Here is a 23,183-nt window from a genome sequence, read left to right as displayed (position 1 = left end):
GTCAAGTATCTATTTTCATGCCAAAATCTCTCAGTGGATTCTTCAGGGTTACAAATATCTGTTAAAACTATTTTTGCATATATCACAAAACTGAAACATTATCAGAATAGAACAGATCACACAATATTGTCCTCATAATATAATATATATTCAGAGGACAACCACAGCTGCATGCTATTTAACTTTAAAACAGAACAATATGGACAAACTGACAGATCAGCAAACAGTTAAAGGGATCAATGATTTCTTTCTCTCATAGATTTCAATGTACGAATCAAAGGAGAAAAATCTGTAAGGTATGGAAAAAAAGTGTGTGTGTGTGTGTGTTCATGTGTGTGTTCGTGTGTGTGTACGTGTGTGTGTTATGGATTGGCTCTGGGCTCACTGATGATTAGAGAGTAATAACTCAGAACATTGGGCTCAGATGGATAGCGAGAGAGAGAGAGACACACACACACACACACGTACACACGGACTTTGGCACGCACACACACACACACATTTTTTAGATTTTACCCAGTAGAGAAGAAAGGGTGGTGGAGGAGGAGGAGGAGAAGGAGGAGGAGGAAGAGGTGATGGATTGCAGGCAGAGAGAGAAGTGAAGAGAGCTGAGTGGTATGAAAAGATGGGGAGGAAGAGGAGGAGAAGAGAGGTCAGAGGACTGGAGGAGGAAGGAAAGAACAATAGGAAGACATCGGAAAAGGGGGGGGGGGGGGGTGTTAAAAAAAAGAAAAGAAAACAGCAAGTACTTAAAACCCGAGAGCAGAAAAGATCAAGGCAGATCGAAAAGCAGAAATAGAAAAAGTACGGAAGGAAAGTAGGACGCTGACTTCTCTGAGGCCGCTGCCGTTTTAATAAGCATTGATTTTTACAGTGAAAGGAAGCTAGCTGTAAAAAAGCCACATGTTGATATCACAATCCTAACACATAAAAATTAATGACAGCATTAATAAAACTTTGGCCTGGTCCTAAGTGCTGCATGGTTACAGCCGCAGTAAAGAGCGTCACTGTGGATTTGTGTATGCTCTGCACCTCCACGGACAGGTTCGCATCAAACTGCAGTTAATTAAGAAGTAAATCTGCTTTTTACTGTATCTACCTGCTGACTCAGCATTTGTTGGTATTTAAAAAGTGGGTAATACTTAGAAATAGAGCATTAAAAGTGAGAATCTGTTTCAGACTAGTGAATCAATGTGGGGTTTTTTTCTGCTTTTATTTTATTTCCCTCCTGTTCCTTTACCGATTAATCACATTCCTGCACCCTCACTTCATCCTCCATCCTCCACCCTCCTCCTCCTCCTCCTCCTCTCATCATCTCAGCATTCTGGCCGAAGTCCGACTCCTCCCTTGCTGCTCCACCCCCCCATTCTTCACTCTCAACCGTCTCGCATTTTGTCAAAATCCTTCAGTGGGGGCGATGAGATACTCAACCTGGCTGCCGCATTCCTCTTTAAAAACGGCTCCCTGCGGATTTAGGAACTTGATGACTTTGGCAACCCTTTGAGTCGCTCGGTGACAGCGAGCGTCGCTGCTGGGAGACGGCTCGCCGCCTCTTACCTCGCTGCCAAGAGAGAAGACAAAGTGTGTCTACGGGAGGGGAAGTCGCGGACACCTGTCACCATGGAAATGAAATAATGGGAATGGAATAGACTCCACTCTCTCTGTGTACACTGAGCCATACTCCAGCTCTCACAAGTTTTGCAACTGTGGCTAATTCATGAATAATGTTGCACTTCTTGGAAATATATTTCAATAACTCAGCAACAAACACAGCTGTATGACAAATATCTTCCCCAATCTAACACAGGAGAATGATAATGATATAGGATAATGTGCTGAGTTATGTTTATGTATGTGTAACAAGGGACAAAATGTATCTATATACATTTAAATTGATATTTTACTTAGAGCTTCAATGCGTAACTGAATTAAGATGAAGGCTGCACACATGTAGCAAAGGAAGAGTACAGCTTCTGGCTTTGTGAATAAACTAACAGTTATTTAAAGTAAGGCTTCAACTAATGTTCTGAACTAATTATTTACGATACTAATTAATCTGTGAGTTCAGAAAACACTGAAAAATAGGCCATCACTATTTCCCAGAGTTCAATGTAAAAAGCGGCAAATCTGAACATTTGAGAAGCAGAAAGCAACAAATGTTTGGCATTGTTGCTCAATAAATGATGATAATAATTAGTCCATTTAAAAAATAAAGCTATTAATTACTTAGCTGTTGATTGACAAATGAATCAACTTCTCTTCAGCCATATTCTAAAGTGAGTCCTTCACATTTCCTGCCTGATTTAACACAGTTTCTAACGTCTTGATTTGGTCTGGGTATCATTTGAAATGTTTGATTTAAGTGCTGATACAAGAGTTTTACAGTAAAAGAACTTATTAAAATACAGTTGAAAAAATAAGAGTACGAAAGCAAGAGTACAAAAATAAAAGTGTGAAAACAAGAGTACATAAATAAGAGTACGAAAACGAGTAAGAAAATAAGAGTACCAAAATAAAAATAGGAAAATAAGACTAGGAAAACAAGGGTACGAAAATACATTCAAGACCAACTTTCATGACTTGGTAAGTGATCACACAGTGCTACAAACACATGTTGATCAGAACACTGCAGCTCTGAACTGTGAACAGTGTGGATTGATCTGACTTGACTGACTTGATTGTGAGCAACCCTCAAACATGTCCTCACATTCAGATCTAAATGTTGCTGAATCCTGACTGGTGCACGCCCACAAATCTGTGACCTCACCTTTTTTCCAAGTGAGCCTTGGCCTTTTCAAACCAGTCAGGAAACAGTGACAAAAAACTGTTTGTTAGAAAATAGTGTTTTCCTGTAGGAGTCATTTTCTCATGGTAAAAAAGCCAATAGAGAAAGCTGGGCCTTTATTTGAGTCCATTGCATAATATTTGTATTCTAACAATGACTAGAACATATCAGTGTTTGTCTCTCTTGATGAAGAACGACACTGAATACAGCGTCATCCTTTCGCAGACGGTGCACCAGCTCTCATTGCACTGATGGAACTCAACGTCCCTTGTTTGGCATCATTCCCATCCTGGCTGCGTGCCGGAATTACCACAAAACCCCCTACTGAAGAAATCTGGCACCCAGGGACAGGTGTATGAATATTAAATATGATGTCACCGTCTTAATGTTCGGAGCGAGTGGTGTTACGGGGCCATCTTGGCTCAACCCACGATGACAAAATCAATGTAAGCTAACGTCGTAGGTAGTGACCATTCTCTCTGCTGACACACACATTGGACCCATGCCACCGCCTCTATAATAAAGGCAATGGACAACACCACACACACACACACACACACACACACACACACACACGCACGCATGCACACACAATCTGCTCAAGTGGCACTGAATCAAATATTGATCAGTGGCCTAAGTCTCCTTGGTTACTTGATATATTAAAGTGAAAGTTCCCCTCTCACACACACACACACACACACACACCATCAACCACACAAGCAGTAACACAGCATGTCTGTTTGTTGTTTTTGTGCTGCTTCCTGGATTTGGTTGGCAGATGAATGTGAGTGACGTGTGAACACCCCCACAGTGCGTCAGCGTGGTGCCCAGCACACACGGGCAGGACATACACTCACGTGGCTCATGTGCATAAATACATATATTCAAAAACCCATGTGTGTGTGTATTGTGGCGCATGTAAAGGGTGGAGCTGCATGTGTTCTTCAATCAAGTGCCGGGTTAACGTTGACCATTTACTGCACGAGCTCTTGATTGCTGGTAAATGCGGTCCATACTCAAGTGTCATGAACCATATTCTAATCATGCCAGCTCTAGTACACTATGTTCATTTGGAAATGTTTATGTGTCATAAGTGTCCGCCCGCTGGACATGTGAAAGAGGCATGAGCATGTGGGATGAGATTTTTTGTGGTGGGAACATTATAATGTCAGTGGGTGCATAAGTGTGTATTATGTATGGGTGCTTCAGATAAAGGGTCGACATTGTGGTCCAAACCTGTGACTGTTTTATCACGTTGTGTATCAAACGCAGTGGGATGATTCATACGCTGTTTGATGTAATGTACTGTATCACCTTGTTTTTATTTCATTTAAAGCAAAAATGATTGATCAACTAGTCTCATATTGATAAATCGTTTAATTGTTTCTGCTCTAAATATCTTAGCCATGATAAAAGCTTTTAATGCTAAGATGGCAGCAAAATAATGAGGATTTGCTTCTATTGTTTGTTTTATTTCCTGGTATAAAAAAATAATATTTTGAGTATTGAATGATTTAGATCAGGGGTGTCAAACATGGGGCCCGGGGGCCAGATACGGCCCGCAGAGGGGTGCAATCGGGCCCACTTTCCTTCCTGTGTTCTTTTCCTTCCTTCCATCTGTCCTTCCAACCTACCTTCCTTTTTTCCTGTCTTCGTTCCTTCCTTCCTTTCTTCCTTCTGTCTTTCCTCTTTTCCTTCCTCCCTTCCGTCTGTCTGTGGTCCTTTACTGTCTCTCTTTCCTACCTTTCTTCCCTCCTTCCTTTTGCCTGTCTTTCTTTCCTTCCCTTCTTATTTTCGTCCTTCCTTCCTTCCTTCCTTCCTTCATCCCTTCCGTTTGTCTGTCTTTCCTAGCTTTCTTCCTAGCTTTCTTTTGCCTATCTTTCCTTCCTTCCCTTCTTATTTCCTTCCATCTTTTTAATGATCCGGCCCACATGAGATCAAATTGGTCTGTATGTGGCCCTTCAATGAAAATGAGTTTGACACCTCTGATTTAGATGGACAAAAATAATCATTTGAAAATATAACCTACAGCTCTGGAAAATTGTGATGGGCAATATTCAGTTTCCTAATATTGTATAGACATGATTCATAAGTTAATAGTTTTGTTGGTATTAGCTCATAAAAAGTATTGAACTAAGTGAAATTTTGATCTGGTGACGATGACAGGAAATACAATAGTTTCGCTCAAAGTCAAAGCATTAGATGATCACCAAATTCATTGGGATTCATCCTCAAGGGACAATGAATGCCTGCACTTAATCTTGTGGCAATCCATCCAGTACATCTGGAGACATTTCTCTGGATAAGTGACTGGAAACTTTGACCTGTTGGTGACGCTAGAGGAAAAGTCAGAGGTTCACCATAGTCATTAAGATTCCTTTTCTTGGCACAATGGATACCTGTACCTCTACAAAAATCTAATGGCAGTGGGTTCTTCACTACAAATATTACAGGAAGTCATTTAACTCATAGTTTAAAAAGTACTGATTAGTGGTCTTTATTCATTATGTGTTAAACATACCAGCTTCTTCAGTTCATTAGTGTGCTTTAACGTAAAGAATGTGTTAATAAGTTGGACAGTAATGATTGCTATAGTCCTGTTCAGTGACCAAAATGAACCAACTTGGTGTTAATAACTGTGTGCAGCATCCAAATGGAACATCCAGCAGGTCAGTACTGTAGGTGTGTGTTACTAGTATGACTACTGATGAAGAGGCAGACAGCAAAGACAGCTGTGAATCTTTTAACTGTCAGCCTTCACCTGAAACACTACACCTTACAACTGAGACTGACTGAGATGGGAAAGAAGAGAAACTATGCTTTCTTCCCTTTCTCTCTTCACTCTTCTTCAGTTTCTGTTAATTTATTCATTATTAGTTGATAGATGTATTATTCTAATTTACCTAGGATGGTGGCTGTATTTGGTTGTTTACTTGTTATTGTTTTTCTGTCTAATAAAAGTGATTCAAAATGTAAATTCTGCATGTGTTTTGCTAATCTTTGCTAAACGGCTGTGACAACACATCATGAGGAATTAAAAGGCTGGGAAAACACATTTTTGCATGATCACACACCTGCATGTGCAGGTGGATGCACTTACAGTATGAGTGCCCATGATAACACACACACACACACACACACACACACACACACACACACAGGTGCAAGCAAAACTGTGTGCTCGCATCCCACACAGGGGTAAAAATGTCACTGGTTAATGAGTATCAAAGAGTGTGTGTGTGTTCGATGTGTGTGTGCGTGTGCGTGTGTGTGTGTGTGTGTCCAGTGATAAATGTGTCCGTTTCCAACCTCAACCTGCCATCAGGTGCTTTTCTGCTCTGCCATTTCTGTCTAGCTTTTCCCTTACTAATGGAGGATGAGTGGAGGAATACGAAGAGGAGAGAAAGTATGGGAAGTGGAAAGGAGAATGAAAGAGGGACAGGGGCTGGAGATGAAAAACTTAAGTGAAGAAGAAATGATAAAAAAAAGAGAGGAAGGAAGGGGAGAGTACAGTATGTGAGCAACTGTTGGTCGCTAGGTGCCTGCCGGTCACCATAGCAACATGCGGCGTCGTGCTGAGTTCCTGCTGACATCACACCTGTTGAAGCGAAACGCTGTGCCTGTGTGTGTGTGTGTGTGTGTGTCTTGGAACCAATTAAATGACATAGCGGTGCAGGTGGACAGAAGAAGAGAGACAGAGGGGGGAAAGAAAAAGGGGAAAAAAAGGCAGCTGTGTATATTTCATCACATTGTGGATACAGCTGTGCATGCGTGCGGCTGTGCGAGAGAGAGAGAGAGAGAGAGAGAGAGAGAGAGAGAGAGAGAGAGAGTGAGAGAGAGAGAGAGAGAGAGTGAGAGAGAGAGAGAGTGAGAGAGTGTGTGTGTGTGTGTGTGTGTGTGTGTGTGTGTGTGTGTGTGTGTGTGTGTGTGTGTGTGTGACAGAGAAAGACCCTTCTGGGATATTGGGAGCTCATGTGGGAGCCTGCGACATCAGCACTGAGAATGAATGACAGCAGCCTGAAGCCTGACTGTTCCTACACATAGGCCTACACACACACACACACACACACGGTTACAAAAGCTAGAGGTGACCCCCCCTTCCTCCTCGCCCTCTTCCCACAGCAACACAGACAAAGAAAGAAAGACAGAATGATTGAGATGGAGAGATAAATATAGATATTTCATTATCTGAGTGTTTCTCTATTGTTATGAGACAAGAACTTTATCTTTTATAGCTCATTAGACAAATGAATGCCTACCGCTGACATGAACTGAAAAAGGGATAGCAAAAACAGACAGAGAAAAAGAAACTGAGATGGAAAAAAGAACCAGTGGGGTTGATGTAGATTTGCTTTGGCAAGTCCTATTAGATCACTAAGTCACATCTGTGGATAAATAAAGCTTGACTTGGGTTTGAATTGGTGCATCACTGTGAGTTACTGTGTGTTGCTCCAGCACGGTATGTGTAAGTGTGTGTGTGTATGTGTGTATGTGTCAGGGCAAGTTCCTCTTGTCAACTGAATATTTTATGTCCATTCTCATGGCTGAGCTCCTTTAACAGAATTCGTTATACTGCCCACATGCACAATTGTACAAACACACACACACACACACATAATGAAATCACACTGCTTTTGTAATCCTTACCTTTTAAAAGGTGCAGAGATTCAATTTTAAATGGTCATCTTCAAATTAGATGCAGTATCTTTATGCCATCAACCTTTTGAGCCACAACAACACAAAGGAAATTCTATTGTTTCACATTCAATGATCCAACTGAATGAAATGACTTTGGTGGCAACATAAGAAAATGTTTTTATGGTTAACCTCACCTAACCCACCATTTAAACTGAATGTGAAGTGGCAAAAAAATAATAAACGGATTAAAGGGAGAAAATAAACAAACATTTGCATAAGTCCAATTGATGCACCGTGAACAGGCAGGCTGACTGAGGCTGTGAAGATGCTCCCTGACGTCCAGAGATTACACACCTGAGCACAACCACACACACACACACACACACACACACGCACGCACGTACGCACACACAACTAAGAGAAAGAGGGGTGCCAGCATAACACTCTCTCTCTAGGGTCCTTATGTTTTGCTCCCCTTTCCCTCTTCCATTTTTTCACCATCCACCTGACTGTGCTGCTGTGAAGCTCAATGCTGCGCCCTGCTGGTCAACTGGTACAACAACAGGCTTTCCCCAAGGACTTTACTGGGTGGTTGAACAGGCAACAGTCGGTGAAGACACCGTATGTTAATTCTTGTGGCACTTGTTTTCCAGTTTATGCACTCCAAATGGAAGCATTGTGGGAATGAAAACACATTCAGCTTTGCTGCTCTCAGTTGCCAGTTTCCCCTCGTGATGCCAGAATGTTTTACTCCATGTGTTTAATTGTACCCTTGTAATCTTGTCAAAACATAGATAAACAGTAGTGCTATTATATCAACCCAATTGAGATCTGAAAGCATTATCTATTTGTAGGTTTAGGACTTAAGATTCTAGCTTTTATAGACTCTGACTGGACAGAAAAGGGAATGTCCCAAGTGAGTATTTAGAGTGCATAAGGTGTTTTGTTGACCTGACCTGGCAGGTTGATGAAAACATACATGCATACATGCATTTTTCCGCTGAAAATAGTTGCCAATCCTTGTAAAATGTTAGATATGTTTAGCCTTGCTAGCAGAAGCAGAGAACTCTATGGATGGTGAAGTCTACTGGTCGCTCACTCTGTTAGTCTATTCATACCACTTTGTTTTGTTTGGGTGAAAGGAGCAGCATTTTGAATGCCAACTCAAATAAAATGCTATCCCAACATGGGCAACCACAGCAAGGAGTCCCTATGAAAAGCAATACACTTCAAACAATTAAGTGAACATCAGCAACTGTAGTACTCAGTTCTCTGTGGTACTTGTATTCTTAAGATTGCTTACTATAAATAGCATGGAAGGCTGCATTATTGTTGGCCAATCCAATTTTCCAAACATAAACACAATGATATGAACAAGAAAGTGGGCCAATTTGTGTTACATATCCAGTTGTGTTACATATCTGGTGAAAACTGTGACTCAACATCATATAAAAACTGGGTCACAGTATGGAGGTGATATAAGTGAAATAGTTTCAAACTAAAACAACAAAAGCATTGGTTGAAGGCAGCAATTACAATCACTTAAGATTCACAAGAACACTTGCTGATGTTGTTCAAAAGCTGCACAGCAAATTTTGATTCCCAACTGGTGGATATATTAGTTGCAGGTGAAAAACTGCAGGTAAAGCAACTTTATTAAAGTACCTCAAGGATTACCAGTCCACCATAAATGTCAGCTTTACTTCCAGTATGCTACTCTGATTGTTTGATCATGAGAAAACGTCCTGTAAAAAAGATCCACTCAGCATTTCCACAGCCCTAGAAGGCCAAAGGTGCCCTTGCAGAAGATCCAAATTGTCACTCATAAGGTAGGATAGATGTAGAATATTGCTGGAGGAGCAGAAGTGTTCATGCCAGTTCAAATGAAAAAAACAAAAACAGATGCACATTGTTGCAGATCCACTGAACAAAACTCTCAAGAGACTCAGCAGTCACACATCTCTCCATTCTCTGTTCAGTGTCATCATATCAGGCTAACCCATTGTTGCTAACTTTGAGGCCAAACTTTTCGAGTAGTTGGAGAAACAGACAAGACTTTTTGAATTAAGTTATTTCTAAAGTGATAGCAAGAAGCCTTGAAGACATTCTTCCTTGGATTATTTCGGTGGATCGGATAGGCTCAGAAATTTAGATTTGGCAACACATTTATCTCATGGTTTAGACTCTATACACTCCCTATACTTTCTTCTATCTAGGGAAACATGCCAGGGATGCCTGTTACCATGATTATTTGCCATAGCAATTGAATCGCCATCTTTAATGCTCAAAGACTCATCCCATTTTCAAGGTATCACACGCTATAGTGTTGAACATAGGGTATCCCTTTATGCAGATGATATTTTGCTCTATATAACAAACCAAGTATCTTCCATCCTCCCAACTAAATATATCATATAGTCTATTGTCATCAGGGACTTTGGATCGTTTTCAGGTTACAAACTAAATGTTCATTTTAAAAGTGAACGTTTCCCAATCAGTACTTTAAATCCAAAAACAACAGTCTGCATTTCCTTTTCGTCTGTCTAAGCTGGGTTATCTATTTTACCCACACAATACCTTTTTTAGACCAGCTTTGCCCCACAAAGCCAACATGAATTCAGACTTTCAGTGTTGGAGCAGTGTACCGCTGTCACTCTAAGGAAAAGTGTAATGCATTTAGATGATCATCTTATCTTCCTGTATGTTTTTCAATGCCTTCCTAGCATCAGAAATCTATTTTACAGATACCAAGGAACTGTGGCAGTCTCGCACTCCCTAATTTTATGCACTATTACTGGGCTGCCATCATACAAAAACTTATTTACTGGTTAAAAACCCCTGAGACTACTGTGTGTAGCCGAGAGGCAGAATCAAGCTTCTCATCCTCCCTTTCTACACTGGTTTTTTTCCTCTCTTCCTCTATCTCCCTACCACCACTCCTCAAATCCTTTGGTGCTGTCCGCTTTGAAGATATGGATACAATTCCACCATCATTTTAAGTTTACTTCAGCATCAAATCTGAGGTCTATTAGCAATAACCATTTATTAACTCCATTTTGAACTCGACCATTATTCTCTGGAGCAGATTGGGTATCAGTCATTTCAATGCCTTGACGTTGACGATATTTTTTCTAGCTTCAGTTCTTTATGTCTTGAGTTTAATCTGTTATGTTCAAATTTGTATGTATTTAGTGACCTAAAGATAAAAAAAAAACAAAGTTTGATTCCTTTCCCAGGCTCCCTTAAGAATAATTATAGGAAAGCCTTTTTAAGCCTTCTCCTACTAAGTGGGGGCTTATACCTGAAATGTATCAAAACACCATGTCTTTTAACACTGACATATTCTCCAAGACAAAGTCCAAATTGGCACAGGTATGATGGACTGAATTCTTCATCCTGTGCTCAACTCAGTTTCATCCAGCTGAAGGTGGTGCACAGAGTCCACCTCAGTAATGTATATTGCCAGGCTCTACACTACACTCAACTGCCATCTGCATCTTACTCTGCCTGCTTCACTGCTAGCCATAATTACAGAGGTGCTACCTGTTGTTTGAGCTGCTCTGCTGTCATTACATTTCGCCATGAACAATGCCTGGAGCTGCTGGGACTGCCAAGCTATTGAAGTGGTCATACCAGAATACCATAAACACACACACACACACACACACACACACACACAGAGAGAGAGTGATGACAGCTCCTACGGGGCCTGCGAGTGCAGATGATGGGCTGGATATACCGCTGCTGGCTGCATCATTAAACAGCAGTAAATGAATGAGAAGAAGTGTGTTTGTTTCTACAGTGTGTGTTGGCACGCATGTTTAAAATATAAATAGCAAAACAGTGTGAGTGAGCAATAATAAAGACAGATTGTGCCGATCTAAGCAGGGGGATACTGTGTGTGTTTGTGTGTGTGTTTGTATGTGTGTGTGTAAGCAGGACTGGAAGTACCTCCCCATCTCCCACTGCAGCTCACAGTCATAACCCACAGCAGCATTTAAAAAGAATGTGTGTATGTACGTGTCAGTTTCATATTTACATACATCTCCAGCCAGTCGCTTCTTGTTTCATGCCTTTGCGTCACTCTGTGTGTGCTTATATTTGGCTTTTTTCTCATGCAGAGAGACGAAAAAAGTGTATGTGGCTGCAGGGCAACCTAGACCAAATCTCTCTCTTCTTCTTGAATGTACCTGCTGAGGGACAAATCAATTCAATTGCTGGCATTTCAGTGTCCTGATCCATACAAAGTGGATGAGAAGAGGAGGAGGAGGAAGAGGAAGAGGAAGAGGAGAAGGAGGAGGAGGAGGAGAAGGAGAAGGAGAAGGAGAAGGGAGTTAGATAGCTGACTCATCAGCTGCCAGCAAAACAACAGCAAAACTCATCATTGAGATGAGAGCAGAGGACACACACACACACACATACACACTGCTGCATTTTGGAAAAACTTGTATCGGTGTGTAATTATCGCAGGGTGCAATGAGAGCTTCTCGCCAGTAGAGGGCACACTATTTACACAGAACAGGCACCTGCACGGAGAGGAAAATGTTACTACATGCTCAACAGCACTTCAATATGAGGAAAGAAGGGAATGAAAACAGAGAGACATAGAAAGGCAGTAAAAGGAGAAAGAGGTGATGCAAATTTCCTTTAGCATGTCCCTAAAGGTCACTTAGAGAGTTTTGGTTAGGAGGAGTTGAAGTTGTGCATCACTGATTTACCATGAGTTTCTGTGTGTTTGTGAAGAAAAACAGAGACAAAGAGAAAGACAGAGAGTGAGAGACAGAGAGAGTAGGTGCCCTTTCTCATCATCCACACAGCTCTGAATCTGACATTTCCCAATTGTGTTTACAACCTGTTGTTTATCCTGCTACATGTCCCATACACAATCACACCTGATCTCATTACTTTCTGCCACACACACACACACACACACACATATAGAAGCATTATTATTATTATTATCACCACCAACAGTACAAAGACAAAGGAGGAGGGGGGGGGTGGAGGGTGTTCACGTGAATCCACCCGTGCATTTTAAATGCTGGATGTTCTCCATAGATTCACAATGAAGGAGTTCTTTCCTGTTTTCTGTCCAACTGTCCAACACAATCAAAGCTCCCCAAGCAAAAAGCAGTAATGCAGTAAGTCTATTAAAGCAAAACTACCGTCCGTATTATATTTCTAGTAATATGATGTTCAAAAAATGCCCCCCCTCTTAGGCAATGATGTTAAAGCTGACTCCAGCTGCTGCAGTATATGGATGAATACTCTCACTATTTGTTTTAATGAGGCAGATATAATGTGTTTTCTAATCTTACCACTTAGCACTGTGGCTGTGATGTAAAGTTACATCACTTTTCTGAATAGAATCACTAGTAAAAACTATAAATAAAGTGATTCTTTTCTCTTTTCCAGTGTAATGTGACTGTCTTACAATGGAGCCAACTGGGGTTTTAGTTCCATTAGAAGTGCCTGGTCTTGATCACTTGTCCAATCAGTGCACCGGTGGTCAGACTACAGTAAAATATGATGTTCAGTGACATTAAAATATATGCGAGGGCTTCAGTGAAACATCACTCTTGACCTTTTTAGTATTGGAGAGCACTCTGTTCCATGGCACACCTTATCATCGACTGCTTGGAAATGTCAGAGCAGTCCATTATATCATATATGAGGAGATGTAAAGAATTAGATGAAGAGCTGCTGGCCAGCAGAGCAAACTGTATTAAACTACAATTGTAGGCTGATTTTCTTTGATGCTAATGAAGATGTTTCTAGTAAGGACTTTGCAACTATGTGAGGCTTATTTCACCTGCACATGCATTACTGCCTCTTACAGTATAAAGTAATAGAGTCAGCAATGATTTACAGTGTAATGCTCTACAGTGCTAATATACTGAGTTGATATGTGGAACATGGTGCGATGGTTGATACAAATGCAAAATGGTAGAAAAAAAGTTTCATCCAACTGATATGAGAAATTTCAGGTTTCTTACCTTCTTCTTCGCTTCATGCAGCAGCGTAAACGGTTCATTTAGAGGTATTTGAGTGTGATGCTGAATAAAGCTTTCATAAAATGGTTCTTGATATAAACAAAATAGGCTCTGCTCTCTTTTAAGATGGAACAGTATTTGAATAATTCTCATCAAGTGAGAAAATGTCTTGGTTGGCAAGTTGGGAATAGTTATTGCGACTGAACTGCATCAATGTCTGCGCTGTATTAAGATCTGAGGCTTATTCAGAGAGATTTTATCCTTAATATTATAGGATGAAAAAGCCACCAAACAGTATGCTTATGATTCATACAAATGTAATGTTAAATGTTGAGCTAGTTCTCAAAACAGTCTGGGTCTTCTATCAAATGGAATAATCATTGATTAAAAAGGTTTTATTTCACCAATCAGGGGATAATTATACTGTCTTTTCTTTTTTATGAAGTGATAATTGATAATAGCACATTTCCTCTGCCTACATTTTATTTTTAAAAGCCCGTAAGAACCTTGATTTTTTTTCTAGTCCCATATTACAGACACAGCTGGATCACAAATATAAAAGACATTTCTGTACTTGCTTCCAGTTCAAGTGCTTGTGTTTAACCCTCAGTGGAAGTACTGAGGCTGTGGTGTGTGACACTTACTGCGACACTTGGCACAGCGTCCCTTGTCGTACTCTAGGAGGTCCAGAGTCCGGCTCCGCTCGGTGACCGATCGCCTCTGCCCGCTCTCCCTCAGCCGAGCGGCCTCCTCTTTGGCGTACACCCCAAGCTCCTGGGTGTAGCGCCCATACATCTGGAAACAGCCACAGGGAGAACATAAGCTTGTGATGTAATAAACACATCCAACTAACAATAAACTGACAGTTGTAGATTTAAACAGGGAGGATGTAATATTGATGTTTTTTTATGTTAAAATGATTAAACTAGTGGGTGTGACTCTATTATAGCAATCAAATGTGAAGAAATGAATTGTTTAAGGAAACGCAGGCAGAGCAGTTTTGCTGACTAGCCGTGTGTACTTTTGTTCAGACTGATAATGACCTGGATGACATCTGGCCCATGTGGGACTACTCCCCTTCTGAAGGTGAAAGATCAACCCGCAGGTCAGCTTGGAGGAAACCGGAACGGCACATAGAGTGGAAACATCTTTTTTTGTTTTGTTTCTACAACAATAAACTGCACCTATTCTCAAAATCAGAGCCTCAAGCCTTAAATATGACACCACACACACACACACACACACACACACACACACACACACATAAAAAAATCATATTCACACCCATACTAAACACATACTCTATAAACACACACAAATACACACACACATGCAAAAGACGTCAAGTCAGCACTGCGAGAGACAGGAAGCGCCGAGTTGGGTACACCGCCCAGACAACAACCCCCCCCTCCCATTATGCTCCTGGGTGGTGAACAGGAAGAAGGGTACTAATGATTTCCTCTTAGCCACCCGTCACATCATAGCCAGATATCAAAACCAGCCTCAACAGGTCAGTCAAGTTCATCAAGGTCGTTCTCGGCAGCATGATATCTGCTCAATGTGAAAACACCATCAGCACTATCACAGAGCACAATGAGCATGTCCTACAGATGTTCATTTTCCTGAGATAACAATAAAAAAAAGACATTAAATGCACAGACTTTATTTGTGCTAAACCTTTTATTTAATCAGTCAGTCCTGCATCATCCAGCTGTGACTACATTTTGCACACAGCATATCTGAACTACTGCTCTGCTCCTTCCAAGTCCAAACCCTGTGGTGCACAGCTGAAGTCAGTGAAGGGCAAACAGAGGAAGGAATATACTGTGGCCACATTCCTAAATGTGTAGCACTAGTCCATCGAAACTTCATACAGGTCCATCTGCTTGTGAGAGTGTGTGTTTGTGTGTGTGTGTGTGTGTGTGTGTGTACATGTGGTCACGCTGAATACAGCTGTCAGTACAGGGAAAAAACATTGCAGTTCTTTAAATGGGATTCAGACACATTTTCAGCTGCATTTGCATGACTTAACTATATTCTTATTTCAATGCATTGTAATAGGGTGGGGAAGATTTCTCGATTATACAATGCATCCCGATGCGGACGTGGAGGACAAAAGTCAAGAAACTATTATTTAAACATTAGTTAATAATTTGATGTTGACGGACTACAGAGGCGGAACCAAACAGTGAAGGCAGTGCAGCAGCCGGACAGTCTTATAGGGTGCACACACAATCTGTAGTTCATCTTAAAAAAGTAGTAAGAAAGGAAAATGAGGATGTAATGTATCAAGATGCATCAATAATTGTTTTAGAATCGATTCGTAGCCCTCTGAATCGGATTTTAATCGAATCGTGAGGTGCCGAGAAATTCCCACCCATACACTGTAGCCTACGCTTCTAATTCTATTTACTGCTGTTGTTTGTGCTGTTGATGTCATCATCATCATTATTAGCATTATCATTATTATTAAAAGGTCACATTAGTGTTAATTAGCAACCTTTTTCCATGATGAAGATATTGACAAGACTAAAACTGTGACTAAATCTCCACCAAAATATAATTACCTTTTTTTTATGTCACATTAAGAGGAGCCAAATTATGTTAAAGTAATTTGACAATTGGCTCTTCTACCCGGTTGCACTCCTGCTATTGCTGCAGAGAGAAAGCTATAAAACAACCTTGTGTAAAATGTGTAACCCTAATTAGATTTGACAATGGCATAAAAAGGTTTGTATACCTACAAATTATAATGACGAATGGATCCGTTCTATTCAAGTGTGTTAGAAAGCCATGGCAGCGTGACAGTGCACAATATTACAACCCTAAAAGACTGAAGCTGCCAAATAGAATTCAGACATAATTCATTTTATTTTTCACACATGCTTTAATAAATCAAAAGTGGTTAGTTTATGTGATTCTGTCTTAAAACAGCAGTCATATGAACAGTAAAAGAGGTTTTCCCCTCTGTAATCATTCCTTCTGGTCATACTGACTATTAAAAGATCTCCTTCAAATGTGATTTCAATGGAAGTGATGGAGGACTAAATCCACAGTGTGTCCACACAGTCATTTAAAAGTAGATGTGAAGCTTCTATTGAGCTTCAGCAGTGTGAGTTAGTCATATCAAGTGATATCTGACACATTTACAGTCTTCTTAGCATCACATTCCCTCTGTGTTTCCCTGCTGTGCTGTGGTGGAAGTATAGAAACAAAAAGAGGGACTTTGGTACTAAAAAGACTAATGTTGAAACATAGAAGACTTGATTTGACTCATTTGGACAACTGGAGCTTCATATCAGCTTCAGATTAACTTTTCAACACATTTTTACACAGAAGGAGGACTGTGGATTAAGTCCATCACTTAGATTGTAAGTGCATTATGAAGGGATCTCCTAATTAGTGGGGTAACGGAACGTAGTCAATCCATGACCTGTAAGACCCCCATGGTTCAGTACACATGCAAACCACTAATTAATTGTAAAAATGAATGTTTCCATGGAGACAACGCAAACAAACCACTGTAGCTACAAGTCATGGACAGACAGTGTGGTGTTAACAGGCATTTTAAAGAGCAATGATTCAAACCAGCATCTAACGGGTCCAAAATGACGTTTGAAGGTATGTTTACAGTACATGTTGTTTAATGTACTGCAGCTGAACAGCTAATTAGTTATCTAGCTGCTGGCTGACAATAGAGGTGCTCTTTTGCCCAGTGAATATTTGGTGTTTTACAGATTAAATGGAAATAAATTGGAATAAATGGAAAGAAAAGTTATATTTAAATGAGGCATATAAACTATCAAATATAAAAAAAGAATCTTCACCAGGAGCATTAAGATAAACTAGCATCAGATTTGAAAAATACTGGTATGATCTTGACAAAATGCATACTTTCTCCATGCCTCAATAATGGCACTTCTGTTTTTAAGCTTGTGTTTACACAGCAAACAGATGGTATACTGCTATTTCTGTTTTAATAATCAAATGTCCAGATTGACTAAATGTTGATGCATGTCCTGATACAACAGGCATTGGAAGCCGGCATTCATTTCTGGGAACATGGCCCCTATGGCACGATGGTTCAAAGTGTTTAGATAACATACATGGAGGCACACGCACACCCACTAACCTCCACCCGCACACTCGCACACAATGCTCAAGACCACACTGCTCACACTTGGCACCTTGTAAACACTCTGCCATGTACACAAAACAGAAGGACTTCCGGATATTTTTAGCCACACGCACACACACGCTTATACAAATTTGTCTGAACCATAAAGCTGACAAGTTCACTGAGTTTTATGAGGTCAATGATCACAGGAGGTTGACTGACAGCAGTAGCGGATATTAAATTGCAGAACGGGTCAGTCAAAACAGAGGAGCAAGGACATTTACTTGAATAAAGGGCAGGTGCCTGCTCACAGAGAGTACAGGTTTGGGTCACATTCCAGACAAACTGTCAGAACAAATGTTTGACAGGGTCTCATCACAACCCTGCTGGGAGGTCAACCACTGCTGCGTCTGAACATTACAACCATGTATTGTGTAAGTCCAGTTCCTTTCAAATACGCTTGGTATTTGAAAAGATTTGCCAATTGTGTCACTGGAGCACATCGGAATTTCGGCCTATCACTGATACCAGCAACAATATCAACTTTATTAAGTGGATCAGTGTCTGCCAGACCTGACAGGTCAACATTAAACAATATGTCTTAGTCAATATCGTTACAAAATTGTAACAATGCCATGAATCATCATGATTAGAATTTGCTCAAGCCTGAAAATATTGTTGATGTCTAAACATTTCCACTAAAATCCACAGCATGCTGTTCAGCGGACCATTACAAGTCAAGAACATTCGTCATGCCTTCTTTGTGTAGTAGTGTCAAAGTAAGAAGGGCCTGAATGTTTCTCTCAGGTTGTCCCTTTTCAGTCCTACTGCTACTTGTCACTTTTTGTACGTAAAATCTAGTGGAACACTCCGAATGCCTCTGAGGAAGGACTGTCTGAATTTTTGTGTGTAATTACCCACATCTGCAGGATTCATCCTTCATCTACCAGCTTTTACTCAGCTCTATGACGACAGGCTTTTCGTCAAGTTGTCCAGTGCGACCTTTTCGAACAAGTATATACACTTTGTCTTAAGATGTGGTCAGGCGACAGGATACTGAATTAGTCAATTTAAAGCACACAGAAAATGAAGTCAGGAAATGATAATTGGAAATAGAGAATGATCACTGAGGCCAAGTACTAAAATTATCTATCTGCATATTTGAACCATTCATGGTTGTCTTTTGGTCATTTCTGTACATCAGAAGCAAGCAATATGCCTTGTTGTTAGTTCAATAATAAGAACTGTTTATATTCATGCCAAAGCCAGATTCTAATATGAACACTTGACTTGAGTGAAGTACAGCTATGCAAAGAAGACTCCCCTCACAACACCTTCAGTTGGAAGCACCTGACTGTGACTGCCTGACTTATCGAAGGATCTACGCTTGAAATAGGTGGCTTAAGTGAAACAGGAAAGAGATGATCGACTTTCTTGGAGACTGGAGATGGAAACATAGAGTTGTTTCCCAGGGTATTATGAGTTGGTATAAAGCTGTGAGCTGAGATCCTAGAGCCAGCAGTGGCCATTACTTGGCAGTATTTAGGTATAGTTTACATTCAATCAATTCTGACTGCGATTGTGCTTATCAGTTTCTTATCTTATTGTATCGTGGTTCCATTCTGTGCCTTATTATTAAGGTACAAAGAGAGACCAATGTTGTAAGCACAAAGCCTCTTTTTTTGCCTTGTACATCATATTTTATTAATTGCTTGAATTGAGCACACTGTCATTAGCTAATTTGGGGGCAACATGACTAATACTGAGGATATGAAATATTCTTTGATCATTCACTTCACTACACCAGGCAGACTTCATTCCTTGTATTATCTTTGTGCATTGGTTACATTTTTCAGTATAATTACTACCTGTCAAATTCAGCCACACATTTGAACACTAGCTCAACCTTGTGTACATGCATCGAAGCATGTGTAAGCACAACAGGACCAATCTGATTAGTGCAGAATAAAAACCTTCAAAAAAGAATCAAAAAGGTCTTTTAGTGATTCTTTGTTCTCAAAAATGTAGAAATGCTTTCAGTTCAAACCCATTTCTCAACTCCAAACTAAACTTGGTAAAAAGGATTAATTGACTGACAAGTCTCAAAATACCTCGCCAGAGCCATGTAAAAGTCCAATATGGGAGTCAGGAAGGAAGGAACACAACCGGTGGGAAACAGAGGAAAAATCAAGAAGGAAAACATTTGGGGAACGATTTGGGGTTTCTGACATCAAATGCCAACCGCTGTTCTACCCAAGATGCCATTCTGCATGGCATGCTCGGCCACATTCATGATCGCCAACCCAAAGTTTTAATTAAGTAAGGAGACTTCAAACGCAACAGAAACTCAAAAGACCCGAAAACAACAGGGCAGAAATAGACCTTCTCAGATGCACCCCCTTGAAACTAGCATCTGACCAGAGGAAGAAAACAGACAGACCCATCCAGAACAAAGGCATTACTGGTTGAAAGCCTATCATTATGTTGAGCATAGTCAGAAATGGGCACTCGGCTGAGCCTGCCTGCCTGGGGTAATTGATCCCAGATGAATGGGTTGTCCTGGACTCATTGTCCTGGCTGCTGGGGCAAGGGACAGGGCATGGGTGAGGAATAAATACAGTATTGATATCTACGGTATCAGTCACTGCAAAGACCAGAGAGATAAAACGCAGAAAGGTCTTTTCCAAAACTACTACTCGTTACAAAACCACAAAATATTTCCATCCAAGAATTCCAGTTTAAACATTTAACATCGAAGAAATAACACAGTTCCAAGGCTAACTGACAAACCTGCAATTAACAAGTGGCAGTTTCGTCAAGACGAAAACCATAAATATCCAAACCATAAAATCAAGAGTCAAGTGACCTTGTCAAATGACACTCGAAACAAGTGTGATAACCATAGATTGTATAAAGATGGCATGACGTCACTCATTGGTTTGCATTGGAGCCGGTTTGAAGCCCAGAGTTGCTGCTTATTTTCAGTGCCATCTTTTCCATTTGGAGCCAAGACCTTCTATATAAGGACTGTGTTTCTGTTCACGTTGTGGAAACAAGTCCCACTAACTGAAGCAAGTGCTAGCTTACCAGGAAAACAAAGCGGTGCAGACTTACATTACAGAACTAACTCAGCAGGCATTGTTATCAGGTAACATTAAACCTACAGAAACTACTGTGACAACAGGCCTTTTGAATGGCAGTCTGTTGGAGCCAGGGACTTTTTGGAGCCAGCACCTAGCCACTGTCAGTGGTACTTTAAGGAACTTACACATTGGCCTCAACATGCAGTGGTTGTTGTCGCTTGATGATTACAGGTTAGATAGATGTGGGAAAGATAAGTCACATCTTTGCCATTGACCTGTTTTTCTGATGAATTTTCTGGAAATTCTACAAAGTGTATGTAGAGGAAGAGCAAAACCAGGGCAACCACCTGTTTGGTATAGAATATGAATATTCAAAGTGTGTGAGGGGACTTCTTTACTTGAACCAGGCAAAGTAAAATCATCTAAGTCTACCAGTCCTGTCTTTCTTTTTCATTTTTGATGAATAAATAGATGACAAAGATTGCAGATCTCCAAAAGATACCTCTCTGAAAGTTTTACAATTCACAAGTTCCAAAATTCTCCCAATTGTCAGGGGACCATCAAAACTTTCAAGAACTGAAACTCTTACTGTTTACAATTCTGAGCTTGAAACTGAGCTAGGATAAAAACAACAAGGGCAAGGGGAGAAAGAGAGGAATTCATGTCATATTGATAAGAAGGGACGGAAAACAAGTCAAGGAAAAAGAGGACAGAGAAGGAGGGTGTAGATAAAAGGCATGGTTCCCTCCAGAAGCCAATCAAGGAGCACAGTTGGAGTCACACCTTCCTTTGGTTTAGCCACTCAGAGAGGTCAATGAGTGAATCAGCCCAGCAGGACTCTAATGAGCCTGGTAGATTATGCTTACAGTGGACACACTCAGACACAAAGAGGGAAAAGGTCCTCTTTTGACTTATTTACTTTGTACTTTTTGTTATTTATTGGTTTTAATGCATCAACAGCACCCATACACTGTCAGTTCTGGTCATAAAATTTGTGAAATACAAGTGTGGGCAGGACTTAACCTAGTTCCATTTGTATATGTACTCAAGTCAGTAGCAATGAGAGCAATGCTGGCACTCAGATGTAACTGAATATCTGCCCTAAAGGAACCCTTTATTAGCTTTTTAAAAATATAATTAATAATATGCACAATATCTGCAGTGTCATCAGAGTTCATATTTCATTTAAGGTTATTTCAGCTTTAATTCCACACACGCAAATATACAGAAAACAAAATAATTGCAGTAATCAAACACTTCAGGCAAAGTCAACTTGTATATAAAGATAATGTGGCACCACAGAGAACTTGGAAAAATACAAGAGGCTGTCTGTATGTGTGAGACACAGTGTGAGGCAGATATAAAGTGTGTACGCATGTGTGTGTGTGTGATATTGTGGCATTGCGTGTGGTTCGATGCCAAATACACACAAGTCAGGCACAGTGAGGACCCCAAATGAGGGAACAGCCTAAAATGTACAAGAATGGCAAGGACAGGACTGGAGAGCTGAATTCACACACATCAATGTTACACACACACACACACACACACACACACACACCAGGAGTTGGCTGCAGTCCAAGCGGTCAACCCCAAATGACCAGAAGCCTCACCGTTTCAGGCCCAGCACGCCACCACTCACTTCAGCTAATGAGCTCCTTGATGGAGAGAGTGTGTGTGTGCGCGTGCGTGCGTGTCCTGGTGTGCGTTTGTGTGTGTGAAGAAAAAACAGGAAAAGAACATTGATCGATTTTGATCAATCAAAAATTCAGAGAGGAGCGGCGAAAAGAGAACAAAAAGCAGATAAGCTGCTGTCTTTTTTCTTGCTCGTAGACCCTTCCTTTTCAAAACATTCATCCACACAATAACAGATAGCTCTTCCTGCTGTTTTACTTTCTGTACAGTGTATGTGTGTGTGTGTGTGTGTGTGCGTGTGTGCGTGAGTGTGTCAGCGCGCTTTTGTGGGAAGGAAGGAAAGAAGAAGAATTTGAAAGCATCATTGTGCAATTAATCTAAAGGAGGGACTGTGTGAGGGGAGAGAATGAAGGCAAGAAGGGTGAAGAGTGAGAATGTGTGGGATAGAGGAAAGAATTTGATGGTGTTGAGACTTTTCTCTTTTTCACCCTAACAAGGATCAAATCTGTGATGGGGAAACACTGCATTCTTGTCAATTTTTAGCTTTGCTGGTTGTTAGTGAAGACAGCAGCACCTTTGTATTATTTTGAAAGGGCTGGCATTTCCAGTTCAGATGTTGCATATTTGGAGGAGCTACTACTTGAACACTTTTGCAACAATAAATTCAACTTTACCTTACTCTTAAAAACACCTGCACTCTTAATTACACCAAAAACATCAGATGTATACTTGATAAACACATTCAAAGTGAAAGAGAAAGAGACACCTTGTAGTAGAAAGGGTGAGGAAGTGAAATGTGAAAGGATGTACAGTAAATAAAGATTTCACAATCCTCCTGTGAGGGACCCCAGGGGGCTAATAGGGGGGAGTCTTGAGCGCTTGTGCCAGGCTGCCATGCCAACCTCTCTGGGCCTCTCTTACGCTGACCCAGA

General features: G+C 40.7%; 1 protein-coding gene across 1 annotated transcript in view; it reads right to left on the bottom strand.

Moving 5' to 3' along the window:
- The window catches only part of clcn2c (chloride channel 2c), a 166,182-nt gene that overhangs the window by 103,239 nt on the left and 39,760 nt on the right, over nt 1-23,183 (bottom strand). The window contains exon 2 of the mRNA XM_053320881.1: nt 14,061-14,211. Coding sequence (XP_053176856.1) covers nt 14,061-14,211 — 151 coding nt within the window. The remainder of the gene's footprint in view (nt 1-14,060; nt 14,212-23,183) is intronic.

This window comes from Scomber japonicus, chromosome 6 (genome assembly GCF_027409825.1).
Source record: "Scomber japonicus isolate fScoJap1 chromosome 6, fScoJap1.pri, whole genome shotgun sequence".
Classification (NCBI taxonomy): domain Eukaryota; kingdom Metazoa; phylum Chordata; class Actinopteri; order Scombriformes; family Scombridae; genus Scomber; species Scomber japonicus.
The sequence above is the reverse complement of the archived record's forward strand: the minus strand, read 5'-3'. Positions and strand labels throughout refer to the sequence as shown.